General features: G+C 42.2%; 3 protein-coding genes across 3 annotated transcripts in view; 2 read left to right on the top strand and 1 right to left on the bottom strand.

Annotated features, from left to right (window-relative positions):
• Window positions 1–2,270: 2,270 nt before the first annotated feature.
• LOC124277858 lies at window positions 2,271–4,635 on the top strand. The gene is made up of 2 exons (XM_046713576.1): window positions 2,271–4,104; window positions 4,559–4,635. The coding sequence occupies exons 1-2, from the start codon at window positions 2,271–2,273 to the stop codon at window positions 4,633–4,635; spliced, it is 1,911 nt and encodes a 636-aa protein (XP_046569532.1).
• Window positions 4,636–7,999: 3,364 nt separating this feature from the next.
• LOC124277847 lies at window positions 8,000–8,917 on the bottom strand. The gene has a single exon (XM_046713567.1). The coding sequence runs from the start codon at window positions 8,915–8,917 to the stop codon at window positions 8,000–8,002; it is 918 nt and encodes a 305-aa protein (XP_046569523.1).
• A 9,243-nt stretch (window positions 8,918–18,160) lies between these two features.
• The window catches only part of LOC124277838 (protein O-mannosyl-transferase TMTC4-like), a 39,731-nt gene continuing 33,291 nt past the window's right edge, over window positions 18,161–24,600 (top strand). The window contains exons 1-2 of the mRNA XM_046713555.1: window positions 18,161–18,216; window positions 19,216–19,561. Coding sequence (XP_046569511.1) covers window positions 19,230–19,561 — 332 coding nt within the window. The 5' untranslated portion in view covers window positions 18,161–18,216; window positions 19,216–19,229. The remainder of the gene's footprint in view (window positions 18,217–19,215; window positions 19,562–24,600) is intronic.

Raw genomic sequence — 24,600 nt, 5'->3', positions numbered from 1 at the left:
GCAACTAAAGTGTTTTGGAAAAAAGAAGAAACTGCCATTGTATATTAGCTTTTAGGGATAACTTTTTAATTCTTATAATAAAACAGACACAATTTATTCAATGTTTTAAGACCTCAGACCCATACATAGGAATTTGGGTATAGATTCATGCATGCACAGTAGTCATACCATTGAAACATATTAATAGTGTGGAGTTAATTGCGTAGCTTGAAACATTACTGACATATTTTTGTGTTTGTTAAATAGTCTCTCATAACAGAACTGTTTCCGTTTGTTTTCACAGAATGGAACAAGAAATCTTAAACCAGTGCCTCCCCCATATCAAAACTGTAGATGAGTTGCTCCAGTTTGCAAATTACTATAATGTAAAACACCTACCCATCGTTCAACAGCGTTTGTTCACTTTGCAATTTGAAGAATTGTGTCAAAATTTAAATTTGGAAGCGGATTGTCCCAGCATGCCTGTTACAGATGTCACAGATATAGTGACTCACTCCCCTACTAGAAAACGTTCAAATTCCCCCCTTCCTGGCCCATCTAGTAAACAACCTCGACTGGACAGTCTTTTCACAGAGGATTTACACATCAATTATGAGGACTATTTAGATTTTGACTTTGATGATGTCATGTTTCATCAAGTCGGACTAGGTGAAGATGACAGTCGTCCCTATGAGTTTAGTCTAAGGAAACAGCGTACATTTGCTAAACATGCAGCGGTTGAAAAAGTGTATAACGTGAGATTTAATGATCAATGGAGAGGTCAAAATTTAGCTGACCTTCACGGTCGGCTGCATAACATGTTTGATGATGTGTTAAGTCAAGCTAGGGGGCAGTTAGAAGATTCTGATTTAGGACGTGTCGTATTACACCATGACAAGTTAGAAAATCCAATTGTGGTCCCACTGAGACCATTGGAAAATTTGAATGCAGATGTCATTCTGAGACATGTGGAAAATGTATTAAAAAGTCACCATCATTTGGCTTTGGATGATTCCTTTGATATCGATATAGGTATGATTGATATGCCTAAAGGAGGAATGAATCATAAAATCACAAATGTTCAAGAAAGTGTTAAACTCAAACATAGTATTGTAAAAATCAACAATGCAGATCACCTATGTATGGCAAGAGCTCTCTCTGTGTGTTTTGCTAAAAGTCACATGACTTCTAAGGCTGAATGGCAGGATCTCATCAATTCTCATCCTTTAGATCAGTGTGAGTGCCGGTTTCTGATAATGTCTACCAATGACAAGAAAAATACGCATATGACACATCTCGCTTTAGAACATAAGAAATGTCCACCCACACTATACAAAAACATGAAAGATTCCAAAAAAACCCAGCAAACCCTCTTTGCCAATCTTCTCTGTGACAAAGCAGGTGTGTCCAAGGACAGAATGGCGGGTGTGACAGATATTCCCAAATTGGAAGCTGTCTTGGGTTGTCAAATATTAGTGATCAATGCATCACTGGGCAATAAATTCATCACCAAAGGGATGAAAGATGACAGAAAGCAGTTGTTTCTGTATTTAGTGGATAATCATTTTCATGCTATCCCCAACATTTCTGGCTTTTTCAGCCAAAGTTATTTTTGTTGCCATTGTCTGACCCCCTTCCAAAACAAACATGAACATACCTGTGACAATTACTGTAGGGTTTGTAAGAGGAAATCGTGTCAGACCAAGGACACTGCAAGAATCTGTCCTGATTGTCACATGCAGTGCCGATCGGAAGCGTGTTTTATCGCTCATAAGGAGCCTAAAAAGTCCAAGAAAGGGGACCTCCCCTCAGAGTGTCAGACCTACTGGCGTTGCCCTCAGTGTTTTAAAGTGCTGAATATTTGGCAAAACAAAGATGGTCAACATGATTGTGACACTTACATATGCCAGCCTTGTGGTAAGAGGGTGCCCTTAAATCATAATTGTTATCACGAGCCATTACCTGTAGATGACAAACCCCAAGTCAAGAAATTCATCATGTTTGACTTTGAATGTTCCCAAGATGAAGTGTCTACTTGTGCAGAAGGTTATCTACCTTCCCGTTGTTCCGCATGTGGACCTGAACAAGAGGATTGTACACATCATACCATGTGTGACAACTGTCACCAATCTTGGTGTGGGCGTCAGGAACATAAACCTAACTTTGTCATAGCTCAGTCTGTCTGTGACATTTGTAGAGATCACCCATTCTCACCTAAAGCCACATGTTTTTCTTGTGGTGATCGTTGTGATGTATGCAACAAATGGCATAAGAAATTCAATTGTTTCAAGATGCCTCCTTGTCCAGACACTTGTGGTCATCGAGAGGTCAAGTTCAAAGGCAAGAACACAGCTACATTATTCTGTAAATGGCTTTTCACAAAAGCTCACAGAAACTTTTCGGTGTTTGCCCACAATTTCAAGGGTTATGATGGCTATTTCCTGTTGGACTATCTGATAGGGAATAGTATCCTCCCTGACAACATGGTGTACAATGGGTCTAAACTCATGTATATGCATATTCCCCGGGGTTTGAACATTCGACTGTTGGACAGTTTGTCTTTCTTCAACACTAAACTGGCCAATCTTCCCAAGATGTTTCACTTGGAAGAGTTGAAGAAAGGCTATTTCCCCCATTACTTCAACACCTCTGTCAACCAACAGTATGTTGGGCCTTATCCTGATGCTTCATTCTATGGGATCAACAACATGTCTACACTAGACAGAAGTCACTTCCTAACTTGGTATTCGAAACAAAAGCACAACATCTTCCACTTTACTCAAGAAATGGAGGAGTATTGTCGGTCAGACGTCCAAATCTTGAGGGAAGCTCTCATGACTTTCCGACAATTGTTATTGTCTGTTACAACAAAGACATATCTTGTCAATGACCCTAAAACTCAGAAAATCACTCAAAAGAAAGAACCTGGCATCGATCCGACAGATTACATTACCATTGCCAGTGTGTGTCATGGGGTATTCAAACACAAGTTCTTGACAGCATACACCCATGTCAAACTTCTTTGGCAAGGGACAGTCACTCCATGGCTTCCCATCAAAGAGCATGAAAATCAAGACTGGGTGGAAGTCAAACCCGGGTCCTGGCTAACCCTTCAAGCAGTACAAGAAGCAGGGGGTGTGGTTCATGAGAAAGAAACCCTTCCCAGTCCCATTGCCAAGGTCCCTGGAGATGGATACACCAAAGACCAATACAGTCTGATTTCTATACAATGGCTGGAATGGTTGATTCACTCCCAACACAAACACATTCAACACGCGTTGAATGAAGGTGAATATCAGATCCCCGGGACCAAGTATAAGGTGGATGGGTACTGTCGTGACAGCAACATTATCTACCAGTTTGACGGGTGTCTCTATCATGGTTGTCCTACATGCTATCCTCATGACCGGGACAAAACAGTACTGCCTCACACCAAGCAGTCTGTCAGTGAGTTGTATGCCTTAACCATGAAGAGAAATGCAACCATCAAACAGAAGGGTTACGAGTTAGTGACCCTCTGGGAACATGAGTTCAGGCAACAACTGAAAACCAAACCTGAACTGAAAACCTATGTGGCCACCATAGATCTTCAGGAACGATTAGATCCCAGAGATTCATTTTTCGGTGGTCGGACTAATGCTTCCAAGTTGTTTTATGAAACTGAAGAGAAGGAAAACATTTTGTACATGGATTTTACATCCTTGTATCCATGGGTCAACAAGTATGGTCAGTATCCCGTTGGGCACCCTCAAATCATTACCAGAGATTTCAAATCTCTAGAGCAGTACTTTGGCATTGCCAAAGTCAAGATCTTACCCCCACGTGGACTGTATCATCCCGTCTTGCCCTTTAGATCGAATGGGAAACTCAAATTTGCATTGTGTCAAACTTGTGCTAATTCAGAGCAACAAACACCATGTCAGCACACGGATGTAGAACGTGGTTTCATCGGGACGTGGTGCATTCCAGAGTTAATCAAAGCTCTCGAGAAAGGCTATGAACTTCAAAAGGTGTATGAAGTTTATCACTGGGCAGAAACCACCCAGTATGACAAAACGACCCAATCGGGTGGTTTGTTTGCCAGTTACATCAACACCTTCCTGAAAATCAAGCAAGAATCTTCAGGTTGGCCTGCATGGTGTCAGTCAGAAGCAGATAAACAACAATACATTCACAAATATTTGGAGAATGAAGGCATTCAGTTAGACTATGACAACATTGAGAAAAATCCTGGTTTGAGAGCCTTGTCAAAACTAATGTTGAATTCATTCTGGGGTAAATATGCTCAAAGACCCAATATGAGACAGACAAAATTTGTATTTGCGTCTAAACTGGAGGAATTTTATCAATTTTTGACAGATCCCCAAAAGACCCTACACGATTTTCATATTCTCAATGACAATGTAGCCCAATTTCAGTGGACCCATGACACTGAATTTATCCCTCAGAGTGAGACTACTAACATCTTCATTGCCACTTTTACCACCTGTTATGCAAGACTAAAACTGTACAGTGTGTTGGACATGCTACAAGAACGTGTCTTGTATTATGACACTGACTCTGTCCTCTTTGTCTCTAGACCTGGTGATGTCAATCCACCCTTGGGGGATTATTTGGGGGAACTCACCGATGAATTGGAAGGAGACCCCATTGTGATGTTTTGTTCAGGGGACCAAAAAATTATGCCTACAAAACACAATCTGGCAAAAGAATGTTGCAAAGTCAGAGGGTTTACACTAAATTATACCAACTCACAATTAATCAACTTTGATTCTGTCAAAGCCATGGTGCTTTCTCACAACAGAAATCAATCTGTGGACATTGCCAACTCTTCGAAAATTACCAGAGACAAATATTCGGCAAAGATATACAACAGAAAAGAAACCAAAACGTATAGAATGGTATACACAAAAAGGGTCATTCAGCCTAATTTAGATACTGTACCTTATGGGTTTTGAGATCAGCTGAGTAGCTCATTCCTGTTTAGTCATGGCCGCATGAAGGCCATGTATATCTAGTCACACAGGGAGCCACATAGAGACCCACAGGCAGCCACATAGGCAGCCACAGGCAGCCATAGGGAGCCACAGGCAGCCATAGGGAGCCATTTGGGAGCCACTGGCAGCCACATAGGCAGCCACAGGCAGCCACGTAGGGAGCCACTTGGCAGCCACAGACAGCCACATAGGGAGCCATAGGCAGCCACTTGGGAGCCATAGGCAGCCACTTGGGAGCCATAGGGAGCCATTTGGCAGCCACAGGCAGCCACATAGGGAGCCATAGGCAGCCATAGGGAGCCATTTGGGAGCCACAGGCAGTCACGTAGGGAGCCATAGGGAGCCACTTGGCAGCCACAGGGAGCCACAGGCAGCCATAGGGAGCCATTTGGCAGCCACTTGGCAGCCATAGGGAGCCATTTGGCAGCCACAGGCAGCCATTTGGGAGCCACTGGCAGCCACATAGGCAGCCACAGGCAGCCACGTAGGGAGCCACTTGGCAGCCACAGACAGCCACATAGGGAGCCATAGGCAGCCACTTGGGAGCCATAGGCAGCCACTTGGGAGCCATAGGGAGCCATTTGGCAGCCACAGGCAGCCACATAGGGAGCCATAGGCAGCCATAGGGAGCCATTTGGCAGCCACTTGGCAGCCATAGGGAGCCATTTGGCAGCCACAGGCAGCCATTTGGGAGCCATAGGGAGCCACAGGCAGCCACATAGGCAGCCACAGGCAGCCACGTAGGGAGCCACAGGCAGCCACATAGGCAGCCACAGGCATCCATAGGGAGCCATAGGGAGCCATACTATAAATAGGATTAGTTTCATACGTGAAATGCATTCAGTAAGATGGGTAGGTTAAGGAAAGACTGTCCCGTACCTGGTTGTTCTGCTCGACATTTACTAAGACTTCCCTTACATCTATCCAAAGTTCACAAATTAGATACTCCAGGGAAGAGGCACTGGCTAAAGAAGAAGAAAGAGCACATGACTGAAGTTCAAACCACTACACCCAAGTCAGCTATTACATGGAGTCCAGAAAGTGTGGTTGATCCGACTAAACCTTGGTGGGAAACACAAAGTTTAACACCCTTCGAACCCTGCTCCAGTATTTGCGTATCTGGACCAACAGGGGCAGGAAAGACTCATTGGGTTTATACATTTTTAAAGAACATCAAGGGTATGTATGTGAAGGACCCACCCAAGAAAATCTTGTACTGTTATGGTGTGTACCAATCCCTGTTTGACGACATGGAAAGAACAGTGCCAAACCTCGTGTTTCAACAGGGGTTACCCACAGAATCAGACATTGAACAGTTTTCCTCTGAGGGTCAACATGGACTCATTATCCTGGACGATCTTTTACATCAAGTGTTAAGTTCTAAAGACATGGAGTTGTTATTTACACAAGGCTGTCATCATAGATGCCTTAGTGTTATATTTATTACTCAGAACTTGTATGGTCAAGGCAAGTCAGCACGAACTATAGCCCTGAACACGTGGTACTTGGTGTTGTTCAAGAATGTGCGCGATATATCACAGATGATGACCCTTGGAAAACAGTTATTTCCTGGACGTGCAGGGGTTCTCGTGGAAGCATACACAGATGCTATGAAGCAGCCTTATGGCTATTTGGTGTTGGATATGTCTCCACGTGCAGAAGATAAACTGAGACTCAGAACCCGAATTTTTCCAGGGGAAGATCCCATTGTGTATGTGCCAAGATTATAAATAGCAGTGACTTTGATTCCTATGTTCATTCAGCGAGTCGCCTGTGAGCAAGACTGTTGTACCTATAAATAGTGGTGAACATTGAAAGAAACACCATTATGTCAAAGACAGTCAGACAGAACGGATATTTCTTGCGCTTTTTGCAAGAGAGTACATCCACTGTTCAAAAGAAGTTGTTGTTGCAAAGTGTGACTGATGAACAGTTAAAAACATTGACAGAGATTATTTATAATCTGTTACATTCAGATGTACCTCTGTCAAAGCATAATTTGAACGCACTGAGAAAACACAGAAAAGTGTTACGTTTTCTTGGTAATAAAACAGGATCTAAAGTACAGAAAAAACAATTACTGTCAAAGAGTGTGGCTATTATTAGTTTAGTGTTGAAGGTTGTTGGGCCTTTATTGAAGGCATTGTAATGGAGCATATCCAAAAACAGGTGCTCGTTCCTATGGATAGATATAAACGGCTCTTGAAATATCATGTGAATCCAATAAATGGTGGGAACATGGATACGTCATCAGGTGAGAATCATCCTACCACCATTGATGATGAATCAGAACCCATGGATGCCGACTTGATTCTGAGCGTGCTCCCTAAACCTTACAGACAGAGAGGTGCTGCTTTATTGAGACACATACAAAATGATCCCGACCAAAGACTGTCATGGAATCGGAAAGGTGTACTCATCTACCAGGGTCAAGTCATTCAAGGGAGTCATATTGCAGACTTACTCAAGGACTCCCAGTATCTGTATAAACGTTTTCAACCCAAGGGATTGACTGAGTTCTATCAGGCCTTAAAAGACATCAATGTGCCTCAAGGACTAATTGGCAACAGACAACGGCTGGAAGTGGACATGATTTCCAAAGCACCAGAAATGACACTGAGGTCTAAACCTCCGGGAATACCAGTTCAACAGAGGAAAAACAAGAAGCCTAAACAGACATTTAAATGGATTTCTTTATGAATTTATGTATGTGTGTTTGTAAAGTGGACTATGGTTTGCTCCTAACCTATAGTTCTACTAATATGAACGGAGCTATTAAACAAATGAAATTGTATATCTTGTTGTTTTCATAACAGAACACAATGCCATACCTCCCAACCGTCCTTCTCCGATAGGGGACTTCTGTGGGCTAGCGCAATTTCAGTGTTTTTATGTTTATTTTAAAGTACAATATCACTAGGCTAATAACTGGACAGGTAACAGGTTACATCGAGATCCCTTAAGGGGAAACATATAGTGATGGACATACAGCTATATATATTCTCTACATTTAGTGTGAATCTTCATGATGATGATTCTATCAGAATGTTGCGGGCCTGATCCACCTTCAACAGCTGTGGTTCTTCAGCATACACGAGACAGCTCACTGTTTCAGGAAGGGGTTTACTGAACTGAATTTGTAGACATATGTTCCCACGTTTTATCTGATCCAGAAATTCTCGTCCATAGTAGGGTTCCAGGGTGAACTGGAACAGGGCATACCCTTTATTGAACATATCTCTCGTCATGTTGGGGGTTGAAGAAGGGTGTCTGGGGTCAAAGAGACCTTGGAAGGCCGGTACAATGTGTCCATCTGTGATTTTAAGAGGTTGTGCTGGAAGAGATTCTCCATTGACATACAGTCCTACAGTGGTTAGATCAAAAAGTTGAAAGAAGAAGGGGTTCTGCTCATAGTCACCATTCAGTGCTTTTGAGGATAGGAGACATATCACCACTTTGTTTGGACAACAGTTCTGAAATATTTGGTCCCAAGTAAAACTGAGTTGTCCTTGAGGGATGGAGGCTACTCGGAGATCTGTTTTGATGTAGGGGTACACTGCATTTTCTGTGGCCAAGATGTGAGCATGTCCTGTGATGATAGAAGCGGTGGGTCGTATCTTACAAAGTCGGAGATAGACATCTTCCAGTATAATCTTGAATTTCTTATTGCTCACACCACTGATGATATTAAACTCAGGTTTACTAGGATAGAGTTTAATTTGCATATTGACTCCATTGATGAGAAACTTGTCACATTCCATGACATCTTCGTAGAGAGGTCCACACATGTCAACTGACTTGCTGAGCTCTGTATGAGAACCTCTTGAAAGCAGTCCTCCATTGGTCCCACTATATGAATCAGTACTGTTGACATCCTCAACGTCCCTGTAGAAAAGTTGACTGGTACAGTAAGCTTCTTCCCCTGTGGTCCCTGTTCTCATAAGAAGTTTCAAATAGCTTTTATATGGATAGAGATGGGTGGCTGAGGTCACCAGTTTTCCATTTAGGGTGATGTCTACTTGAGACCACAAGGATTGTAGCCATAGGTTCGCTGGACCAACATGTTCCTCCTGTACCAGAGGTGTGCCATCTGTGTGCATAATTTTCGCTGTCACATGCAGGGTGGTTCGTTTCAAGTCTGTATAATCCATATTCTGACCACTAATGTTGAATTCAACAGGGCTGCTATCGGTGGTGATTTGAGAAGTCGGTCTCATTTCCAAAAAATACATTTTATCTATCCCAGTCATAAAGGAAGGTCGGGTAAACACATCCAGCTCACTGATAGAGCTCGATTTGAAAGGGGCTGATAGGTTATCGCAAGACATGATGATGATCACAAAATGGAGCCTGGTAGGAAAGCGTGTGCACTGTACAACAGCTTCTGCTAGACTGGCAGATTTTGTGTTAGAGTACCACTTATATATGGATGAGTTTATTTTCTTCTTTTCGTCAGTTTGTCCAGGTTATCTGGACTTCTATTATTTTATTATTTGTTTTCCTCTCCTCATCTTCTTCTGTTTGGTTTTCGTGTTTTTTCTTCTGTTTGGTTTTCGTGTTTTCTTCTTTGTTTTCCTTGTGACCCCTTTACCTTGTTGATGTGTTTTCTTCATACGTGCCTTAGCCTGTTGAACCACTTGCTGGGTGGGAGACGTGAGAGCAAACTTGTCTGTAGAATGGGGTAGGTCTATCTTGACCCCTTGTTTCTCATAATAGATCACATAATCATCCACGTTATTAAAGGGATTGGGATATCCTTTAGCCTGCAAATAGTAATATTTGGTCCATTTCTTAGGATCGTCCAAATAGGGTCTCCAGTATCTCCTGTTCATTGTCTTGTTCAGAACGAATACTGACTCTCGGGCAGTGGTTTCAGATGAAGTGTCACTATCACTGGTCCCGTGATAAATGAAGCTAAATCACCGTTCCTGTCCTTTATATAGAGGTCTACATTCTGTACATCTTTCAGTTTGACGGGTACATAATGGCACTGAGGAAAAACGAATGTCCGTTCTCTTTTGTTTCCAATCAGACAAACATATCTCAACACAGGTAACTCCGAATCACCCACATGGGAGGTGTCACAGAGGGATGAACAGATGTAGATATCCCGATATTCTGATTTCTCTTTAGCAGTCCAGTTACATAAGGTAATGTCAGTCAGTCCTACGAGCCAATGGTTGTCCAAGTGAAGGGGTTTATTCAAGTTGACATTAAACTGATAGGGTTTATTATCAGGATAAAAGGTCTCCTTACTATCCGTACTTCGTACTGTCAAATATTTATCCATGTTTAGATTTAATCTTGGGGTTTGGGAGGAGATATCCCAAACTAGAACTGAGAAGTGCGGTCCAAAGGTTGGAGTTTCCTCGGTCTAAGGACAAATTAACAATACACGTAATGACTACGATGTAAATAATGATGATTTGAGAGAAAAAGACTGTTTCTGTTTTGGCTACTTTTCGACCTAGTAATGTCCAACTTTCACCAGACCTACTGCGTGAGAGAGGTTGTGCCTCTATGGTGTCTTCCATACCAAAATGAGACCATCTCTGGTTTCATTTCTATTTATACCTTCTCATAATCCTTTACACTGACCTCAGGGATCCAACTATTGTACTTTTTCGGCCAATGAAGCCATTTCACTAAGACTTCTTTTTGTTTATTTCTGGTCCTCCTTTTGACAATGTCTTGAATTCTATACTCCTGATAAGGGTCTTCAACCACTGCTTGTAGCTCTGATGAATAAAAAAGCACCTTCGATGGGATCGCCACCCCAATCTTTCAGCTTGTACATGTCATTGTCTTGTGACCAGTATCTTCTTCTTACTGTAAAGATTTCGCCAGACCATTTCTCTTGATACTCTCTGTCAAACGTTCTCTTTAGATGACTCACTCTGACTTTATCACCCACCTTGAAGGTGAACTTCTTTTTACTCTGTTTCATTTTTTTTTGGGTTTAATCAAATACTGAGAGAGTCTCACTTCATTTTCATTTTTCTCAGTCACACTCGCAGGAGACTGTCCTAACATTCTGTGTTTGGTATGGTTGTAACTCTTGACTACATCTGGTAAGATATCCACATATCTGTATTTAAAGTGTTTCAACATGTATCGGTACAGTCTCATTTTAATGGTTTTAATCACTCTCTCAGCATAAGGAGCCTTGGTTTCATTCAGTGTAAATAGTTGGGTTATCTTGTGTTTTTTCAAAAAGGCTTTTACCCACCGATTCTTAAATTCTGAACCCATGTCAGATTGAAAAAGTTTAGGTTTTCGGGTGTTGGTTTTCCATAAGTTGGTCAATGCTTTCACTACTTCTTGACCCTTTGTAGACATGAGTGGAAGTACCCACAAATAACGTGAAAATAGATCTATGATGACTAAGAGGTATTTGACCCCATCATTGTACTTTGCCAGTGAAACCATGTCCATGAGATCGGACTGCCAATGACTGTCTATACCTTCCACCACATAGTGCCCTCTTGGAAACGTTCTTCTGACTTGATGAGTCATGGTATAGTTCTCCTGACCTTTGAGCCATTTCTTGATTCGATGTAAACCAATTTTAAACTGACCCTCTGCTTTCACGGCATCGTACAATTTCTTGGGTGCAGCATAACTACCAGGATGTTCTGGATCATAATAGATCCTGTTCAAGTAGTCTTCCCAAGGTGCCATCTTAAACACAACTGTACATGACTCACATGCATCATGCTATTTAAGCAAAACCCAAGACAAAAGTACAATGCAATATTTTATTCACAAAAGACAATATTCACATCATCAACTTTTCACGAACGTGCATTAACGTTTTTCCCAACTTGTTTTCCCCCGGCCATTTCCAGGGTTTGTCAATATCAGGATGGGATACATCAATTCCTATTCCCCATCTTTTATCAAATGGGCTAGCTTCAGCTAACGGCTTAGGGTAGGATTGAATCAATACGTGTTTCAAGTGACTGTTCTGGGAGAATTTAGCCATTACAGCCTTAGTCATCACATTAACACAGACAGTGTCCCACGCTTTCTGGGTGAAGCCTTTCACACATCTCCCAAGATGCTTTTGCTTTGCTGGCGAAGTCTCTTGGAAAATACATGTTGCCCTGTCCAAATCTCCAAAGTACAATGCTTTAGAGTACATGTAACACTGTTCCACACAATTAAATGTAACACCATCCAAAGTAAACACAGCTGGATAAAAGTTGCTGAATGGTGACTTGTAACCATAGAAGAATAGTCAGTTACTCCAACATTCATAGTCATTAGGGTTGCAGAAGGAACACTGGAGGTACCCCATTTGATTCTGGTGATCTTCTTGTGCCATACAGGGAACCATGTCCTTTAGTTCCGGCACAAAGTCTGGCATGACATCATAACAGTCTCTCAATTTCTTCCACTGGTCTGGAGACAACATGATACCCTTAGCCGTAGGTACCACTCCCAGTTGATCATTTTTCTCCCACTGTCGTAGATCCACGCTACCATTTGGATCCAAACTGGCATACACGTTAACCCCTATGTGAACATAGGCTTGATTTCTTCCTTCCCCGACAGCTTCCATCAACTGTATGAATACACTTGGTATTTCTAACCAGTGTTTCAAGGTAAGCACGATGCCTCGCTTGGTTGGGTAGGCCTTGCCACTCGGGTACACTTCGTACTTCCTCACATGAATGTTCAGTACACCATCCCATGTCTTGGCCGTCACAAAGACGTTGTCCCCCAGATGTAAATGACAACGGGGATCCTGTAGTTTTGTCTTGTCAGTCTCTAGCCCCAACAATGCCATGGCTTGTGTCTCCCTACATTCCATCAACGCTTTGCAGAAGAGAGAGTAAGCTTGGGGTCCCCGTCTAGGTAACATGGACAGCAGTTCTCTCACCCGATCGAAGGACGTCTGTGGTTTTTCGATAATCTCTGCCTTCATGAGGATGGTAAGGACTTCAAACTGTACCAGTTTGTCCACCACCTCTTCTACACACTGTATAGCTTGCACTAGACCACAACGATTCCTCCTCAGGATATCACGGTGAGCGGCTTCCATTTTCTATCTTCGAGGTAAACGGCTACCAGAACCAATAGAGTCAAGAGCATGCGTGAGTTCTCTCTGGCGATTGAAGTCTGAATGACATGGGGACTGTTCGGGGGCCTTATATTGCCCACTTGAGTCTAAAAATACCCCTGGGAAATCGGTTTAATCCAAGGTCAACTCGGTACAAGGTCATTGACACCCCTGTGAAATGAGGTCAGCCAGGTGTTCGATGATGACGTCATAAAATCAAAATGGCGGATATAGGGCTATTTCAACCTGTATACAACACTTGAACAGATGTTCTCTAGTGTTGCTGATGTTGACACAAAATAAGTATACAAAATAAATATAACATGTAAACTTATTATCAAATTGTCACTAAAATGGCTCCTAATAAATCCTAAATATTTTAGGCACGGATCTAAACTCACCACACATACGGAAATTTCGATAAATTTAGGACGAAATGACTTCATATATTTAACTCAAAGGTTAATATCGACGCTTATCCCCAAAACACGGATAACTCGACACACGTTCAGCGGTCCCCGGGACAACGAATAAACGAACTTGCACTATGTATGTATTTAGGTATCCGACTATTCGTCCGTATTCGCCATCACCCCAGCACAGCCCTAGGAACAACAAACACACTGCCGGGAGGTATACTGGGATTATCTTGTAAAGTCGTGTGCCTTATTACAGAGCACGGTTACACCTCTGGATATAAACTCTTATCTCAATGAACGACATGTACAGGTTTGGTTCAGCAAACGGAACAGGCACCTGCTTTATAGCGAACTTGAAGTTCAAGGCAGGGTCTATTCAACTTTGATGTGGAAGGTAAGATATGTCATTACTGACACTTACATGCAATGTATTTGCTTATTTACGTTGAAGCAGCAGGCATATTTCAAGATACAGCTGTCACACGATCCACATTGCTAGAATGTTGTAAGTCTAATATTGCAGGCATATTTCAAGATACAGCTGTCACACGATCCACATTGCTAGAATGTTGTTAGTCTAATATTGCAGGCATATTTCAAGATACAGCTGTCACACGATCCACATTGCTACAATGTTGTAAGTCTAATATTGCAGGCATATTTCAAGATACAGCTGTCACACGATCCACATTGCTAGAATGTTGTAAGTCTAATATTGCAGGCATATTTCAAGATACAGCTGTCACACGATCCACATTGCTAGAATGTTGTAAGTCTAATATTGCAGGCATATTTCAAGATACAGCTGTCACACGATCCACATTGCTAGAATGTTGTAAGTCTAATATTGCAGGCATATTTCAAGATACAGCTGTCACACGATCCACATTGCTAGAATGTTGTATGTCTAATATTGCAGGCATATTTCAAGATACAGCTGTCACACGATCCATATTACTAGAATGTTGTAAGTCTAATATTGCAGGCATATTTCAAGATACAGCTGTCACACGATCCATATTACTAGAATGTTGTAAGTCTAATATTGCAGGCATATTTCAAGATACAGCTGTCACACGATCCACATTTCTAGAATGTTGTAAGCCGAATATTGCAGGCATATTTCAAGATACAGCTGTAACACCATCCACATTGCTAGAATGTTGTAAGCCGAATATTGCAGGCATATTTCAAGATACAGCTGTCACACCATCCACATTGCTAGAATGTTGTAAGCCGAATATTGCAGGCATATTTCAAGATACAGCTGTCACACCATCCACATTGCTAGAATGTTGTAAGCCGAATATTGCAGGCATATTTCAAGATACAGCTGTAACACCATCCACATTGCTAGAATGTTGTAAGCCGAATATTGCAGGCATATTTCAAGATACAGCTGTAACACCATCCACATTGCTAGAATGTTGTAAGCCGAATATTGCAGGCATATTTCAAGATACAGCTGTAACACCATCCACATTGCTAGAATGTTGTAAGCCGAATATTGCAGGCATATTTCAAGATACAGCTGTCACACGATCCACATTGCTAGAATGTTGTAAGCCGAATATTGCAGGCATATTTCAAGATACAGCTGTAACACCATCCACATTGCTAGAATGTTGTAAGCCGAATATTGCAGGCATATTTCAAGATACAGCTGTCACACGATCCACATTGCTAGAATGTTGTAAGCCGAATATTGCAGGCATATTTCAAGATACAGCTGTCACACGATCCATATTACTAGAATGTTGTAAGCCGAATATTGCAGGCATATTTCAAGATACAGCTGTCACACGATCCATATTACTAGAATGTTGTAAGTCTAATATTGCAGGCATATTTCAAGATACAGCTGTCACACGATCCATATTACTAGAATGTTGTTAGTCGAATATTGCAGGCATATTTCAAGATACAGCTGTCACACGATCCACATTGCTAGAATGTTGTAAGCCGAATATTGCAGGCATATTTCAAGATACAGCTGTAACACGATCCATATTGCTAGAATGTTGTAAGCCGAATATTGCAGGCCCATTTCAAGATACAGCTGTCACACGATCCACATTGCTAGAATGTTGTAAGTCTAATATTGCAGGCATATTTCAGGATACAGCTGTAACACGATCCATATTGCTAGAATGTTGTAAGCCGAATATTGCAGGCATATTTCAAGATACAGCTGTCACACGATCCATATTGCTAGAATGTTGTAAGCCGAATATTGCAGGCATATTTCAAGATACAGCTGTCACACGATCCACATTGCTAGAATGTTGTAAGCCGAATATTGCAGGCATATTTCAAGATACAGCTGTCACACGATCCATATTGCTAGAATGTTGTAAGCCGAATATTGCAGGCATATTTCAAGATACAGCTGTCACACGATCCACATTGCTAGAATGTTGTAAGCCGAATATTGCAGGCCTATTTCAAGATACAGCTGTCACACGATCCACATTGCTAGAATGTTGTAAGCCGAATGCATATTTTAAGTAAAAACTTTGATACAATGTACATTTTAGAATGCAGTAAGACTAATATTGTATGTATATTTTAAGTTAAAAGTATAAATGAATATTCAGCTACTTCCTTTCTTCAATCTTTATCTGACTGTAAGAAAGAAATCTCTTATTACCTTTAGTAGAAAGTACAGAGTTCAGTTTTCAAAACATATTGGCAAATATGTCAAGAATAATTGTTTGATATTTTATTTAATGTGGTATTATTCTACATTTTAGATAATAATATAATACGATGTGCATGTTAATTTGATCCAAGGTTAAAATTGGTAAAACATAAACGTATTTTAGGTAACAGTAAGCAAGTAAGAATATTTATGTTTTTCTTCTTTTTTCCGCATGATGTCGCTGTTACGGTTGATTGCTGTGTTAAACAACAAATAAATAAACTTCATCCATAGTGTTTAAACTGTTCAACAAAACTGTGTTTTACGGGTTTTTTTCAATCAATCAATCAGTTTATTTCGTGAAAAGGCCTTAGGCCCACGTACAAAAAACATGATAATAGTTTTTTAATATTATGTTTGTACTACATATATGATTTACGTAATGCAAGCGCAACTTTTACATAATTTGCACAATTGGTAGCAAGCTGAAGGAGTGTATTTATGAAATAATGCCTATTGATGTACACTGGCATACCTTTAAAATATAAATATTACAAAGAAGTGTTTTAATGAAGTAATGGCTATTGATGTACACTGGCATACCTTTAAAATATAAATATTACAAAGAAGTGTTTTAATGAAGTAATGGCTATTGATGTACACTGGCATACATTTAAAATATTTTTGACGAAGATCATGATAAATGGGGCACTCAAACATAAAGTAAAATTCATCTTCAATATTACCACTATTACAAAACCTACAAAGTCTTTGAGGCGTGGGTAATCCATCCGGTCTACCAGTATTGTTAAATACAGGAAGTGCACCTATTCTTAGTAAAGTAATTCTACGTCTTGCATCTTTAGATTTGATAAAAGTTAGATATGGTTCAATACCAAAAATCTGTTTAACTGATGAAAAAACATCGAAAGATGATACTAGTAATTTATGCAAATCTTCAAAAATTGATTGTTGATGGCAATCCTTTACCCTAAGATTAAATTCTTTGTAAAAATATTTCCCTGTCCCCAACTCCTTGTGCCTCCCATATATAACCAAATCCTTATTTGAATAAAATTTGTTTAACATCCTACCTGCTCTGACAATATTACACAGCATAATATAACATTGCTTAGGGTACCTTTCATTAGGTAAATTAAATTTTTTTAAACCAATATCTAATTGCTCTCAATAAAAAGTAAGCATAAACATAATTTCTCCCACACTCTGCTGAAACAGCAACTTTTGTACTCTTATAGTTGACACCTAAAACATACTTACAAAACCTTATATGAAATTGCTCAATGACATCCCATTTATGGAAACCCCATATTTCAGAGATATATAAAATAATAGGTTTAATTTGTACATCAAATATTTTGAATAAAACAATAAGTGATACATTTTACAATCTAGCAGCAAAAAGCTTAACTAAAGACAAGGCTTTATTAGCCTTATTTACAAGATTTTGGACAGATTTAGACCACGATAGCCTGTTAGAAAACAATAAACCTAAATAACTATAGCATGTAGATATTTTTAACTTGCAATCATCAAAATACCATACTTCACACTTTCTTAATTTGCCTCCAGTTTTTGTTTGTGCGTTTGTAAATTATTGATTAAGCAAATGTCAAATCATTTAACAAAACAGATTGTAATTAGACTGTGAAGCATTAACAATAGATTTATTAGTAGTTTAGTCTGATCATATTGCCTAGAATATTCGAACTAAATGGTCACATTCGTTTCAAAATTACGCAGCATGAAATCAGGGATAATCTACTACGTTATATAGTGTCCCTGATGAAATGAATGAAGTGATTGTATTTCACTCGCTGAGACTTGAATGCAAGCAATGAAAAAATAGTCAAGGGGCCATAACTCTGTATTGAATATTACGACATTTCTCTAATCAGTTCTCGTATTTTTCCTATTAAAATCGTTATTATGATACAATATTCAACCAGTTTAGCTAAGTAGCAACAAACAGAGGATCTAAATGAAACAAATATTCTGAACAGATTTAAAAGTCAATGTCGTTATAGGAATGACGATTACGGTAGCTACAAAACGAGAAGATACTCCATGTGGAGAGTGACAGATGGACAGACGGTAATTATTTCCAAACTTAACACAATTAGGTCGAACATTAGGTGTACATAAATCAATCGTGTACATGTCTTGTGGGCAAATATCACTCAGTATTTTTCCTTGCCTTTAGTTTTTAGATCTAGAGCCTTATAAACACAAGTGTAAACAGGGACAGAGAAGACGGGCTCCTGTCATGTTCTGCAAGCGTGATTTTAGTGAAATTAGAGATGTCTGTTGACATTTTTAGTAACAGGGGATTAAATTCTATTATCTTTTGGTCGGTTGAACAGAAATAAGTATGATTGTTATTAAATGTTTGTAAGTGGTGTGTCATTTTGAGTCGGTAAATTTTGTGATCATTGCCCGTCGTGTTTGTTTCTGTCCGAGTTTTGTATGAAATGCGCTGTTGAGAAAGGCGTTCGGTGAGAGATTCGCCATCGGTTAAACTATTTAGCATACCGCCCTGTAAAACATCTCCGACATATCATTTACGGCTCCCTTGTATTGTAGTCGAAGTGAACGTTAAATCATAATAGCTACTTTAACTCTACACTATAATGCTTTACAGCAAATCATTCTTGAAAACATTTAGCTTCTTAACAATGAGGAAATGGTCAATCTCCACTCTCCCTCCCTCTGCCTCCACCCCCTCCCCTCCCTCAGACTAGTGACTACCAATACAGCAAGAGATGCGATTATAGCATATGTTCGCCACCTTATTTTATAACAGTTTCACCATGTTTACCAATAATCCTTTCCTCTAATACCCAGGGTTAGGTTAGGGTTAGCCTTTCTTTCTTTTTTCATTCTGAGTGGCAAACATATTCTATAAGGGCCCCAGCAAGACAGTGTTGTATCCTGATTTTAGGCTCAATGGTAGAATACCAGTTTATGCAGATTCTCCAGTATTTCCTGCCTGGCAATATACAGCGGAACCTGTACAGGGTCCCCACAGGGTTTCTCCACTACAATTTCTATTGAAAATAATCCAATTTGACATATGTTTATCTCGTCTTTCAGAATGATGTAGCATAATGGCAAGCACACCTAGAACAACCTCCAGATCCTCCAAGACAAACGGCCATGTAAGCAGCTACCCGCGACCAGACTGGGATGACGTGCTGCCTGTACCCAAACTCAGCTTCTCTGTGGCATCTGTCCTCATCTTCTGTCTGGCCGTGTTGTGTTTTGTGAACAGTTATGATGGAGACTTTGTGTTTGATGACAGTGAAGCCATTATCGGCAACAAAGACTTGCTTCCTGAGACGCCGCTTCAAGCCATCTTTGCTCATGACTTCTGGGGGAGGAAGTTGGACTCTAAGACGAGTCACAAATCATACAGGCCACTCACCATAATGACATACAGGTACTTCACACTTTCATCCTCTTCACTGACTGCTGTGTGATATAAAGAGATTATTAACCTTGTGTGTTTCCGTGTCATTATTATCATATATTAGGAATAATACATATTATTTATTCCTAATATATGATATTAATGATACGAAAACACAAGAGGTTAATAATCTCTTTATCATATAATGTCATTCTTAACATTAAGAAGCAAATCGCACGTGAATTTTATATGAAGAGAATCGAGCATTCGCGTAAGAATACTTAGTGGTACACCAAGATGAAGGTCTTTCATGATGGAGGCATATGGTTGTGACTAGTCGCTAATACAGTGCAAACATATCTCATGCCTAAAATAATATCTTTCTGTCTAAAAAGAACAACAAAATCAGGCAGGGTTTTCTTGGTAGTGATTCTATTTTCATTGCGTGTAATCACCTCATCAGTATCAGTTTCTGATACCTGACTGAATCGATTCGTGGTCTTCTTCTTGTGATCGATAGATCGAAATCCTTGGTTGGTACCTTTCTTAGACATTAGCCTGTCACTCGTGTCTCATAATCCGTACCTTCAATTTGAACAAAGTTCTCCATTTCATGTTTTCCAAAGTGAAATTACTGCAGTATCGACTCCAGAACCTCTGTCATCAATTCTTACAGAATCACCAATTTTGATAATGGGGACAGCCATGTTTGTTTACAAACTCATCCACGCAATGTAAACTCACGACGACATCATCAATGAAATGTTAACGTTTTAGGATTTGCACGGCATTTTGAGAAAGTAGTTTGTGGATTGACGTAATTTGCATAGTTATCAGATTTGGATACCAAGTTTATCAGATTACTTTATTGCACCGAAAACACCCTCCATTAGATGATAATTAAGAATATGTCCTACATGTATGGGTTAACAAGTGAGTCAAAATTTTAGAAATCCATACATCAAAAAGAATAGTTTGGGTTCTCCGGTTCTGTCGTATCAGGACAAAGTCTGCTGTATGTTTCATCTGTGTTTTCCCTTGAGATTTTTTTAATAAATATTCCTCGTCTTGAACATACGACAGCAGTGAATTGCTGCAGCATTATAAATGACGAGATCCATCATAGCGTGCAGTTGATTTCCTTTGCAATTAAAAAATTGCATACACACAACTGAACTGTGCCTTGAGTTAAGGTGATGGTGCTAGCAGGAGTTTGTGAGCTTGTTATGCCATTCACAATAAAAAATCACTTGACACGATAATTTACAAAATACCAGACAGACAGCTCAGATGAAAAGATAGACTAATAACAGAACTAACTAGCATACTCCAATGCAGATTTTTTTACATGTTATTTCTGGTTTAATGTGCATATGATAACATCTTCCCATTGTTGTGTCCATGTATTATACACACATTGTAACTGTACCAAGCAGGATCAGAGCTACAGATAACTTTTTGGTTCATTGAGTTATGTACTCGCTTGTGTTTATCTCAGTTGGGAATCCTATTCTTTTTCAGAAGAAGTCCTCCTTGGGGTACATATAAGCATTAAAATATTTACAAAACAAAAAACTCGTTTTGTCTTGTGAGACCACGCTCTTATCTCAGACGTGGTTTCCAGACTCTGAGAGGAGATTGGTACCCGGTCTACGGGTAGAGATTACACCGGCGCATTTTTTGGGGGAGGTCCCGACCCGAGCTCTGGCTCTGGGAAGGGTCTGACCTCCCGGGGATGATCGGACCAGAGCCCCGGCTCAGGGGACGCTCTGAACCTGGGGACTAGCACCAACACAGGCTTCAGCCCCGGTAGGGCACAGATCCCCTGCGCCGGTAGCTCAGGTCTCGGCCTGATGTCTATCGACGCCCAGGCCAGGAGGCTGTTGAGTGTGATGGAGCTACTGAGCTGCCAATCACCTCGACGCTCCAAAGTCTACCCGTGTACACCAGGGAAACCCTGCAGTCCCAGGCTACTCCCATGTGTCTTGGGACCAGGGGTTGGACTAGCACCAACCTAGGCTTCGGCCCCGGTACGGAGCAGATCCCCGGCCCTGTTAGCTCAGGTCTCGGCCTGATGTCTATTGACGCCCTGGCCAAGAGGCTGTTGAGTGTGATGGAGCTACCAATCACCTCGACGCAGCGAGGTCTACCCGTGTACACCAGGGGAACCTTGCATTGTCAGGCTACTCCCAGGTGTTTCGGGATCGGGGTTCGAACTTGAACCGCCGACCCGAGCACTTATATCTATATTATATATGTATATGTATGGGCATTTATATAGCGCTAAAGGCTATGTTTCACTATATCCTCAGTGCGCTTTTGGAGACAGTATTGGGGGAACCCTGATTTATCAGGCTACTCCTACGTGTCTTGGGATCAGGGTTCGGTCTTGAACCGCCGAGCTTTGGTCAGGTCTCAGTCTGATGTCTATCAACGCCTTGACCAAGAAGCTATCGAGTGTGCCGGGTGTGTCGGTCACCTCGACACTCTGAGGTCTGTCTGAGTGCTTGGGATACCCTGATTTATCCGGCTACTGCCATGTGCCTCGGAACCGGGGATCAGGCTCGTACAGTGGGGAAGTCGATTTGAGCTTTGGCTCTTTTCACTACTTTGAACTTAACACTGAGTAGGTTCGTTCCTGAGGCAAGTGCGAGATAGAATCGCGGCTGTGTTGCCTCAGGTGTTGTCCGTGTCGAATACCCGAACCGTTAGAGTTTGCCTCCCAGAGGGAAGCCTGCTTCCAGCAAGGCATCCGGGACAAGGCCTCACACTCTACCGTCAGTCTGCCATAGTTTCCCCTTAACAGCTCAACCAGCTGGATGCTCCACTCGACGCTTCACTCAGCTCTGCTGAGGGAGCTGGTGGAAAGGGGAAAGAGTGTCGGTGATTTTTCATCGGCGACTCTGGGCGGCATCTCACGGAGGTCAACTCTCATCTGGCTAGGGACTGCATTCCCGGGAGACGGCGAAAATACTCTGTGCCGAGATCCAGTCTCTGCTGGGCAAGGCAACCATCGGGGTGGTTTCCAATGGTCAGGAAAATGTGGGGTTTGACTCCATTTATTACCTTGTTATACCCCTCAACGCGATTTGCGGGGGGTACTTAAATGGACTCCGTCCGTGCAGGCTTCCGTCCGTCCGTGCACATTTGTCTTTTCCGGAGCAGAACTCTAAAACCGTTCAATATTAACCGTTAACCCAACAGGCTGTCGCCGTGGGTCCGTCCCAGTCAGTTCATCTACTCGGGACTACTCACGCTCTCTTACCACACGTCCCAGTGGGGGGCCGCCTCCCTCTATTCCTACCGGAGTGGGAGAAGGCTACCAGCAACACTTGGGTGCTTTCCACCGTCAGTGTCGGCCATCTACCACTGTGGAAGCGAGGCCCGCCAGAATTCACTCCGGTGCCGTCATGTCAGGTCAGGGTGGGTATACTGCGCGACGAAGTTCAGGCTTTGCTGGACAAGTCCGCAATAGAGCGCATACCCCTGGCTGGGGGGTGTTCTGGGCGGTCTATTGGTGTCTGGACTCTGGTCCGAAGCCGAAGCCCGCCTTCACATCAACGTCTTGGAACTGAGAGCTGTGCAGTTGGTTTTCAAGCGCTTCCGGGAGCATGTTCAGGGCCAGGTGGTTCATCTTCAGTTGGACAACCGTACGACCATGACGTACATCCTGAAGCAAGGCGGCATGGTGTCCCTAGCGCTCCTTCGGGAGACGTGGGAGTTTCTCCTCTGGTGCGACCAGTGCGACTGTCAGGTGCTTCCTGTTTATCTCTCGGGGCTGGAGAACGTGCAAGCAGACGCTCGCTCTCGCCGGATCCTGGCCCCGCACGAGTGGATGCTCGACCGGCAGATATTCGGAGTTATCTTCCAGTTGTACGGATCGTTCCAGGTGGATCTGTTTGCGTCTGGCGGGACGAATCAGATACCCGTGTTCTGCTCTCGAATACGGGACCAGAGGGCGTTGGCTTCCGATGCCTTCCTGCTGGATTGGACGGGCAAAGTGCTCTGGGCGTTTCCGCCGCTACCACTCATTCCCCGGGTCCTCTCCCAGCTGTCCAGCTCGGCTACTTGTGCTACTGGCACCGCTATCGCCGTCACAGAGCTGGTTTCCGGTAATTCTCAGGTTTCTGGCTCAGCCTCCTGTTCTATTACCTTTGCGACCGGACATTCTCACTCAGAACGGCACGCCATACCCCAATCCAAGGATTCAGTGGGTGGCTTGGCCTCTGTCAGGTCTAGCCTCGAAGCACGCAGAATTCCTGCAGCAGTTACAGACACAATTCTGGCTTCGAGGCGGGATTCGACAAACATTCAGTATGAGGATAGGTGGTCCCGCTATGAGCGCTGATGTTCAGATAAGGGGATTGCAGATCCCTTTTCTGCAGATTTAGTCCGAGTATTGGAGTTTTTGCAAGTTCGTTTGGAAGAAGGCTTGGCGGCTTCAACCATTCGTGGCTACTCCACCGCTATTTCCACTTTTCACACCCCTGTCGATGGTGCTCTTCTAGGGCAGCACCTGCTAATGCAGCGCTTTTTAGCTGGCGTGGATCGGGTTCGACCTGCTGTCAGGTGAACCAGCCCACCTTGGGATTTGTCAATCGTGCTAGATTGGCTGTCCGGTCCTACGTTCTCACGTCTATCGGCTATTTCCATTCAGTTGTTAACATGGAAGGCTGTATTTCTGGTGGCGGTAACATCTGGGCCTAGGGTCGCGACTTACATGCTATGTCGGCAGACCCGTCGCTGACTGTGTTCCATCTAGACCGTGTCAGTATTCGCCTCCCGAATACTTACCGCCTGAAAGTCGATCACGCTTTCCATGTGACAGCTCCTATCGAACTTCCTACTCTTACCCAGCCTTCCACATCGGGGACCGCTCCTACGAGCACTCACCCGTTGGATGTCCGAAAGACTCTCAAGGTCTATATCAAACGAACACAAGGGATCCATCTGTTCTGCTGTTACGGTGGTGGGAAGGCTGCGGTGCTGGCGGGCAAACAGACCCTGTCTCGCTGGCTTGTTTCGGTCATTCGTGCTGCTTACCAGGCTAAGGGCAAGCCTCCCCCTGA

Source organism: Haliotis rubra, unplaced genomic scaffold, assembly GCF_003918875.1.
Source record: "Haliotis rubra isolate DU_JTF1 unplaced genomic scaffold, ASM391887v1 Scf106, whole genome shotgun sequence".
Taxonomy (NCBI): domain Eukaryota; kingdom Metazoa; phylum Mollusca; class Gastropoda; order Lepetellida; family Haliotidae; genus Haliotis; species Haliotis rubra.
This window is presented reverse-complemented; position numbering and strand designations above follow the sequence as displayed.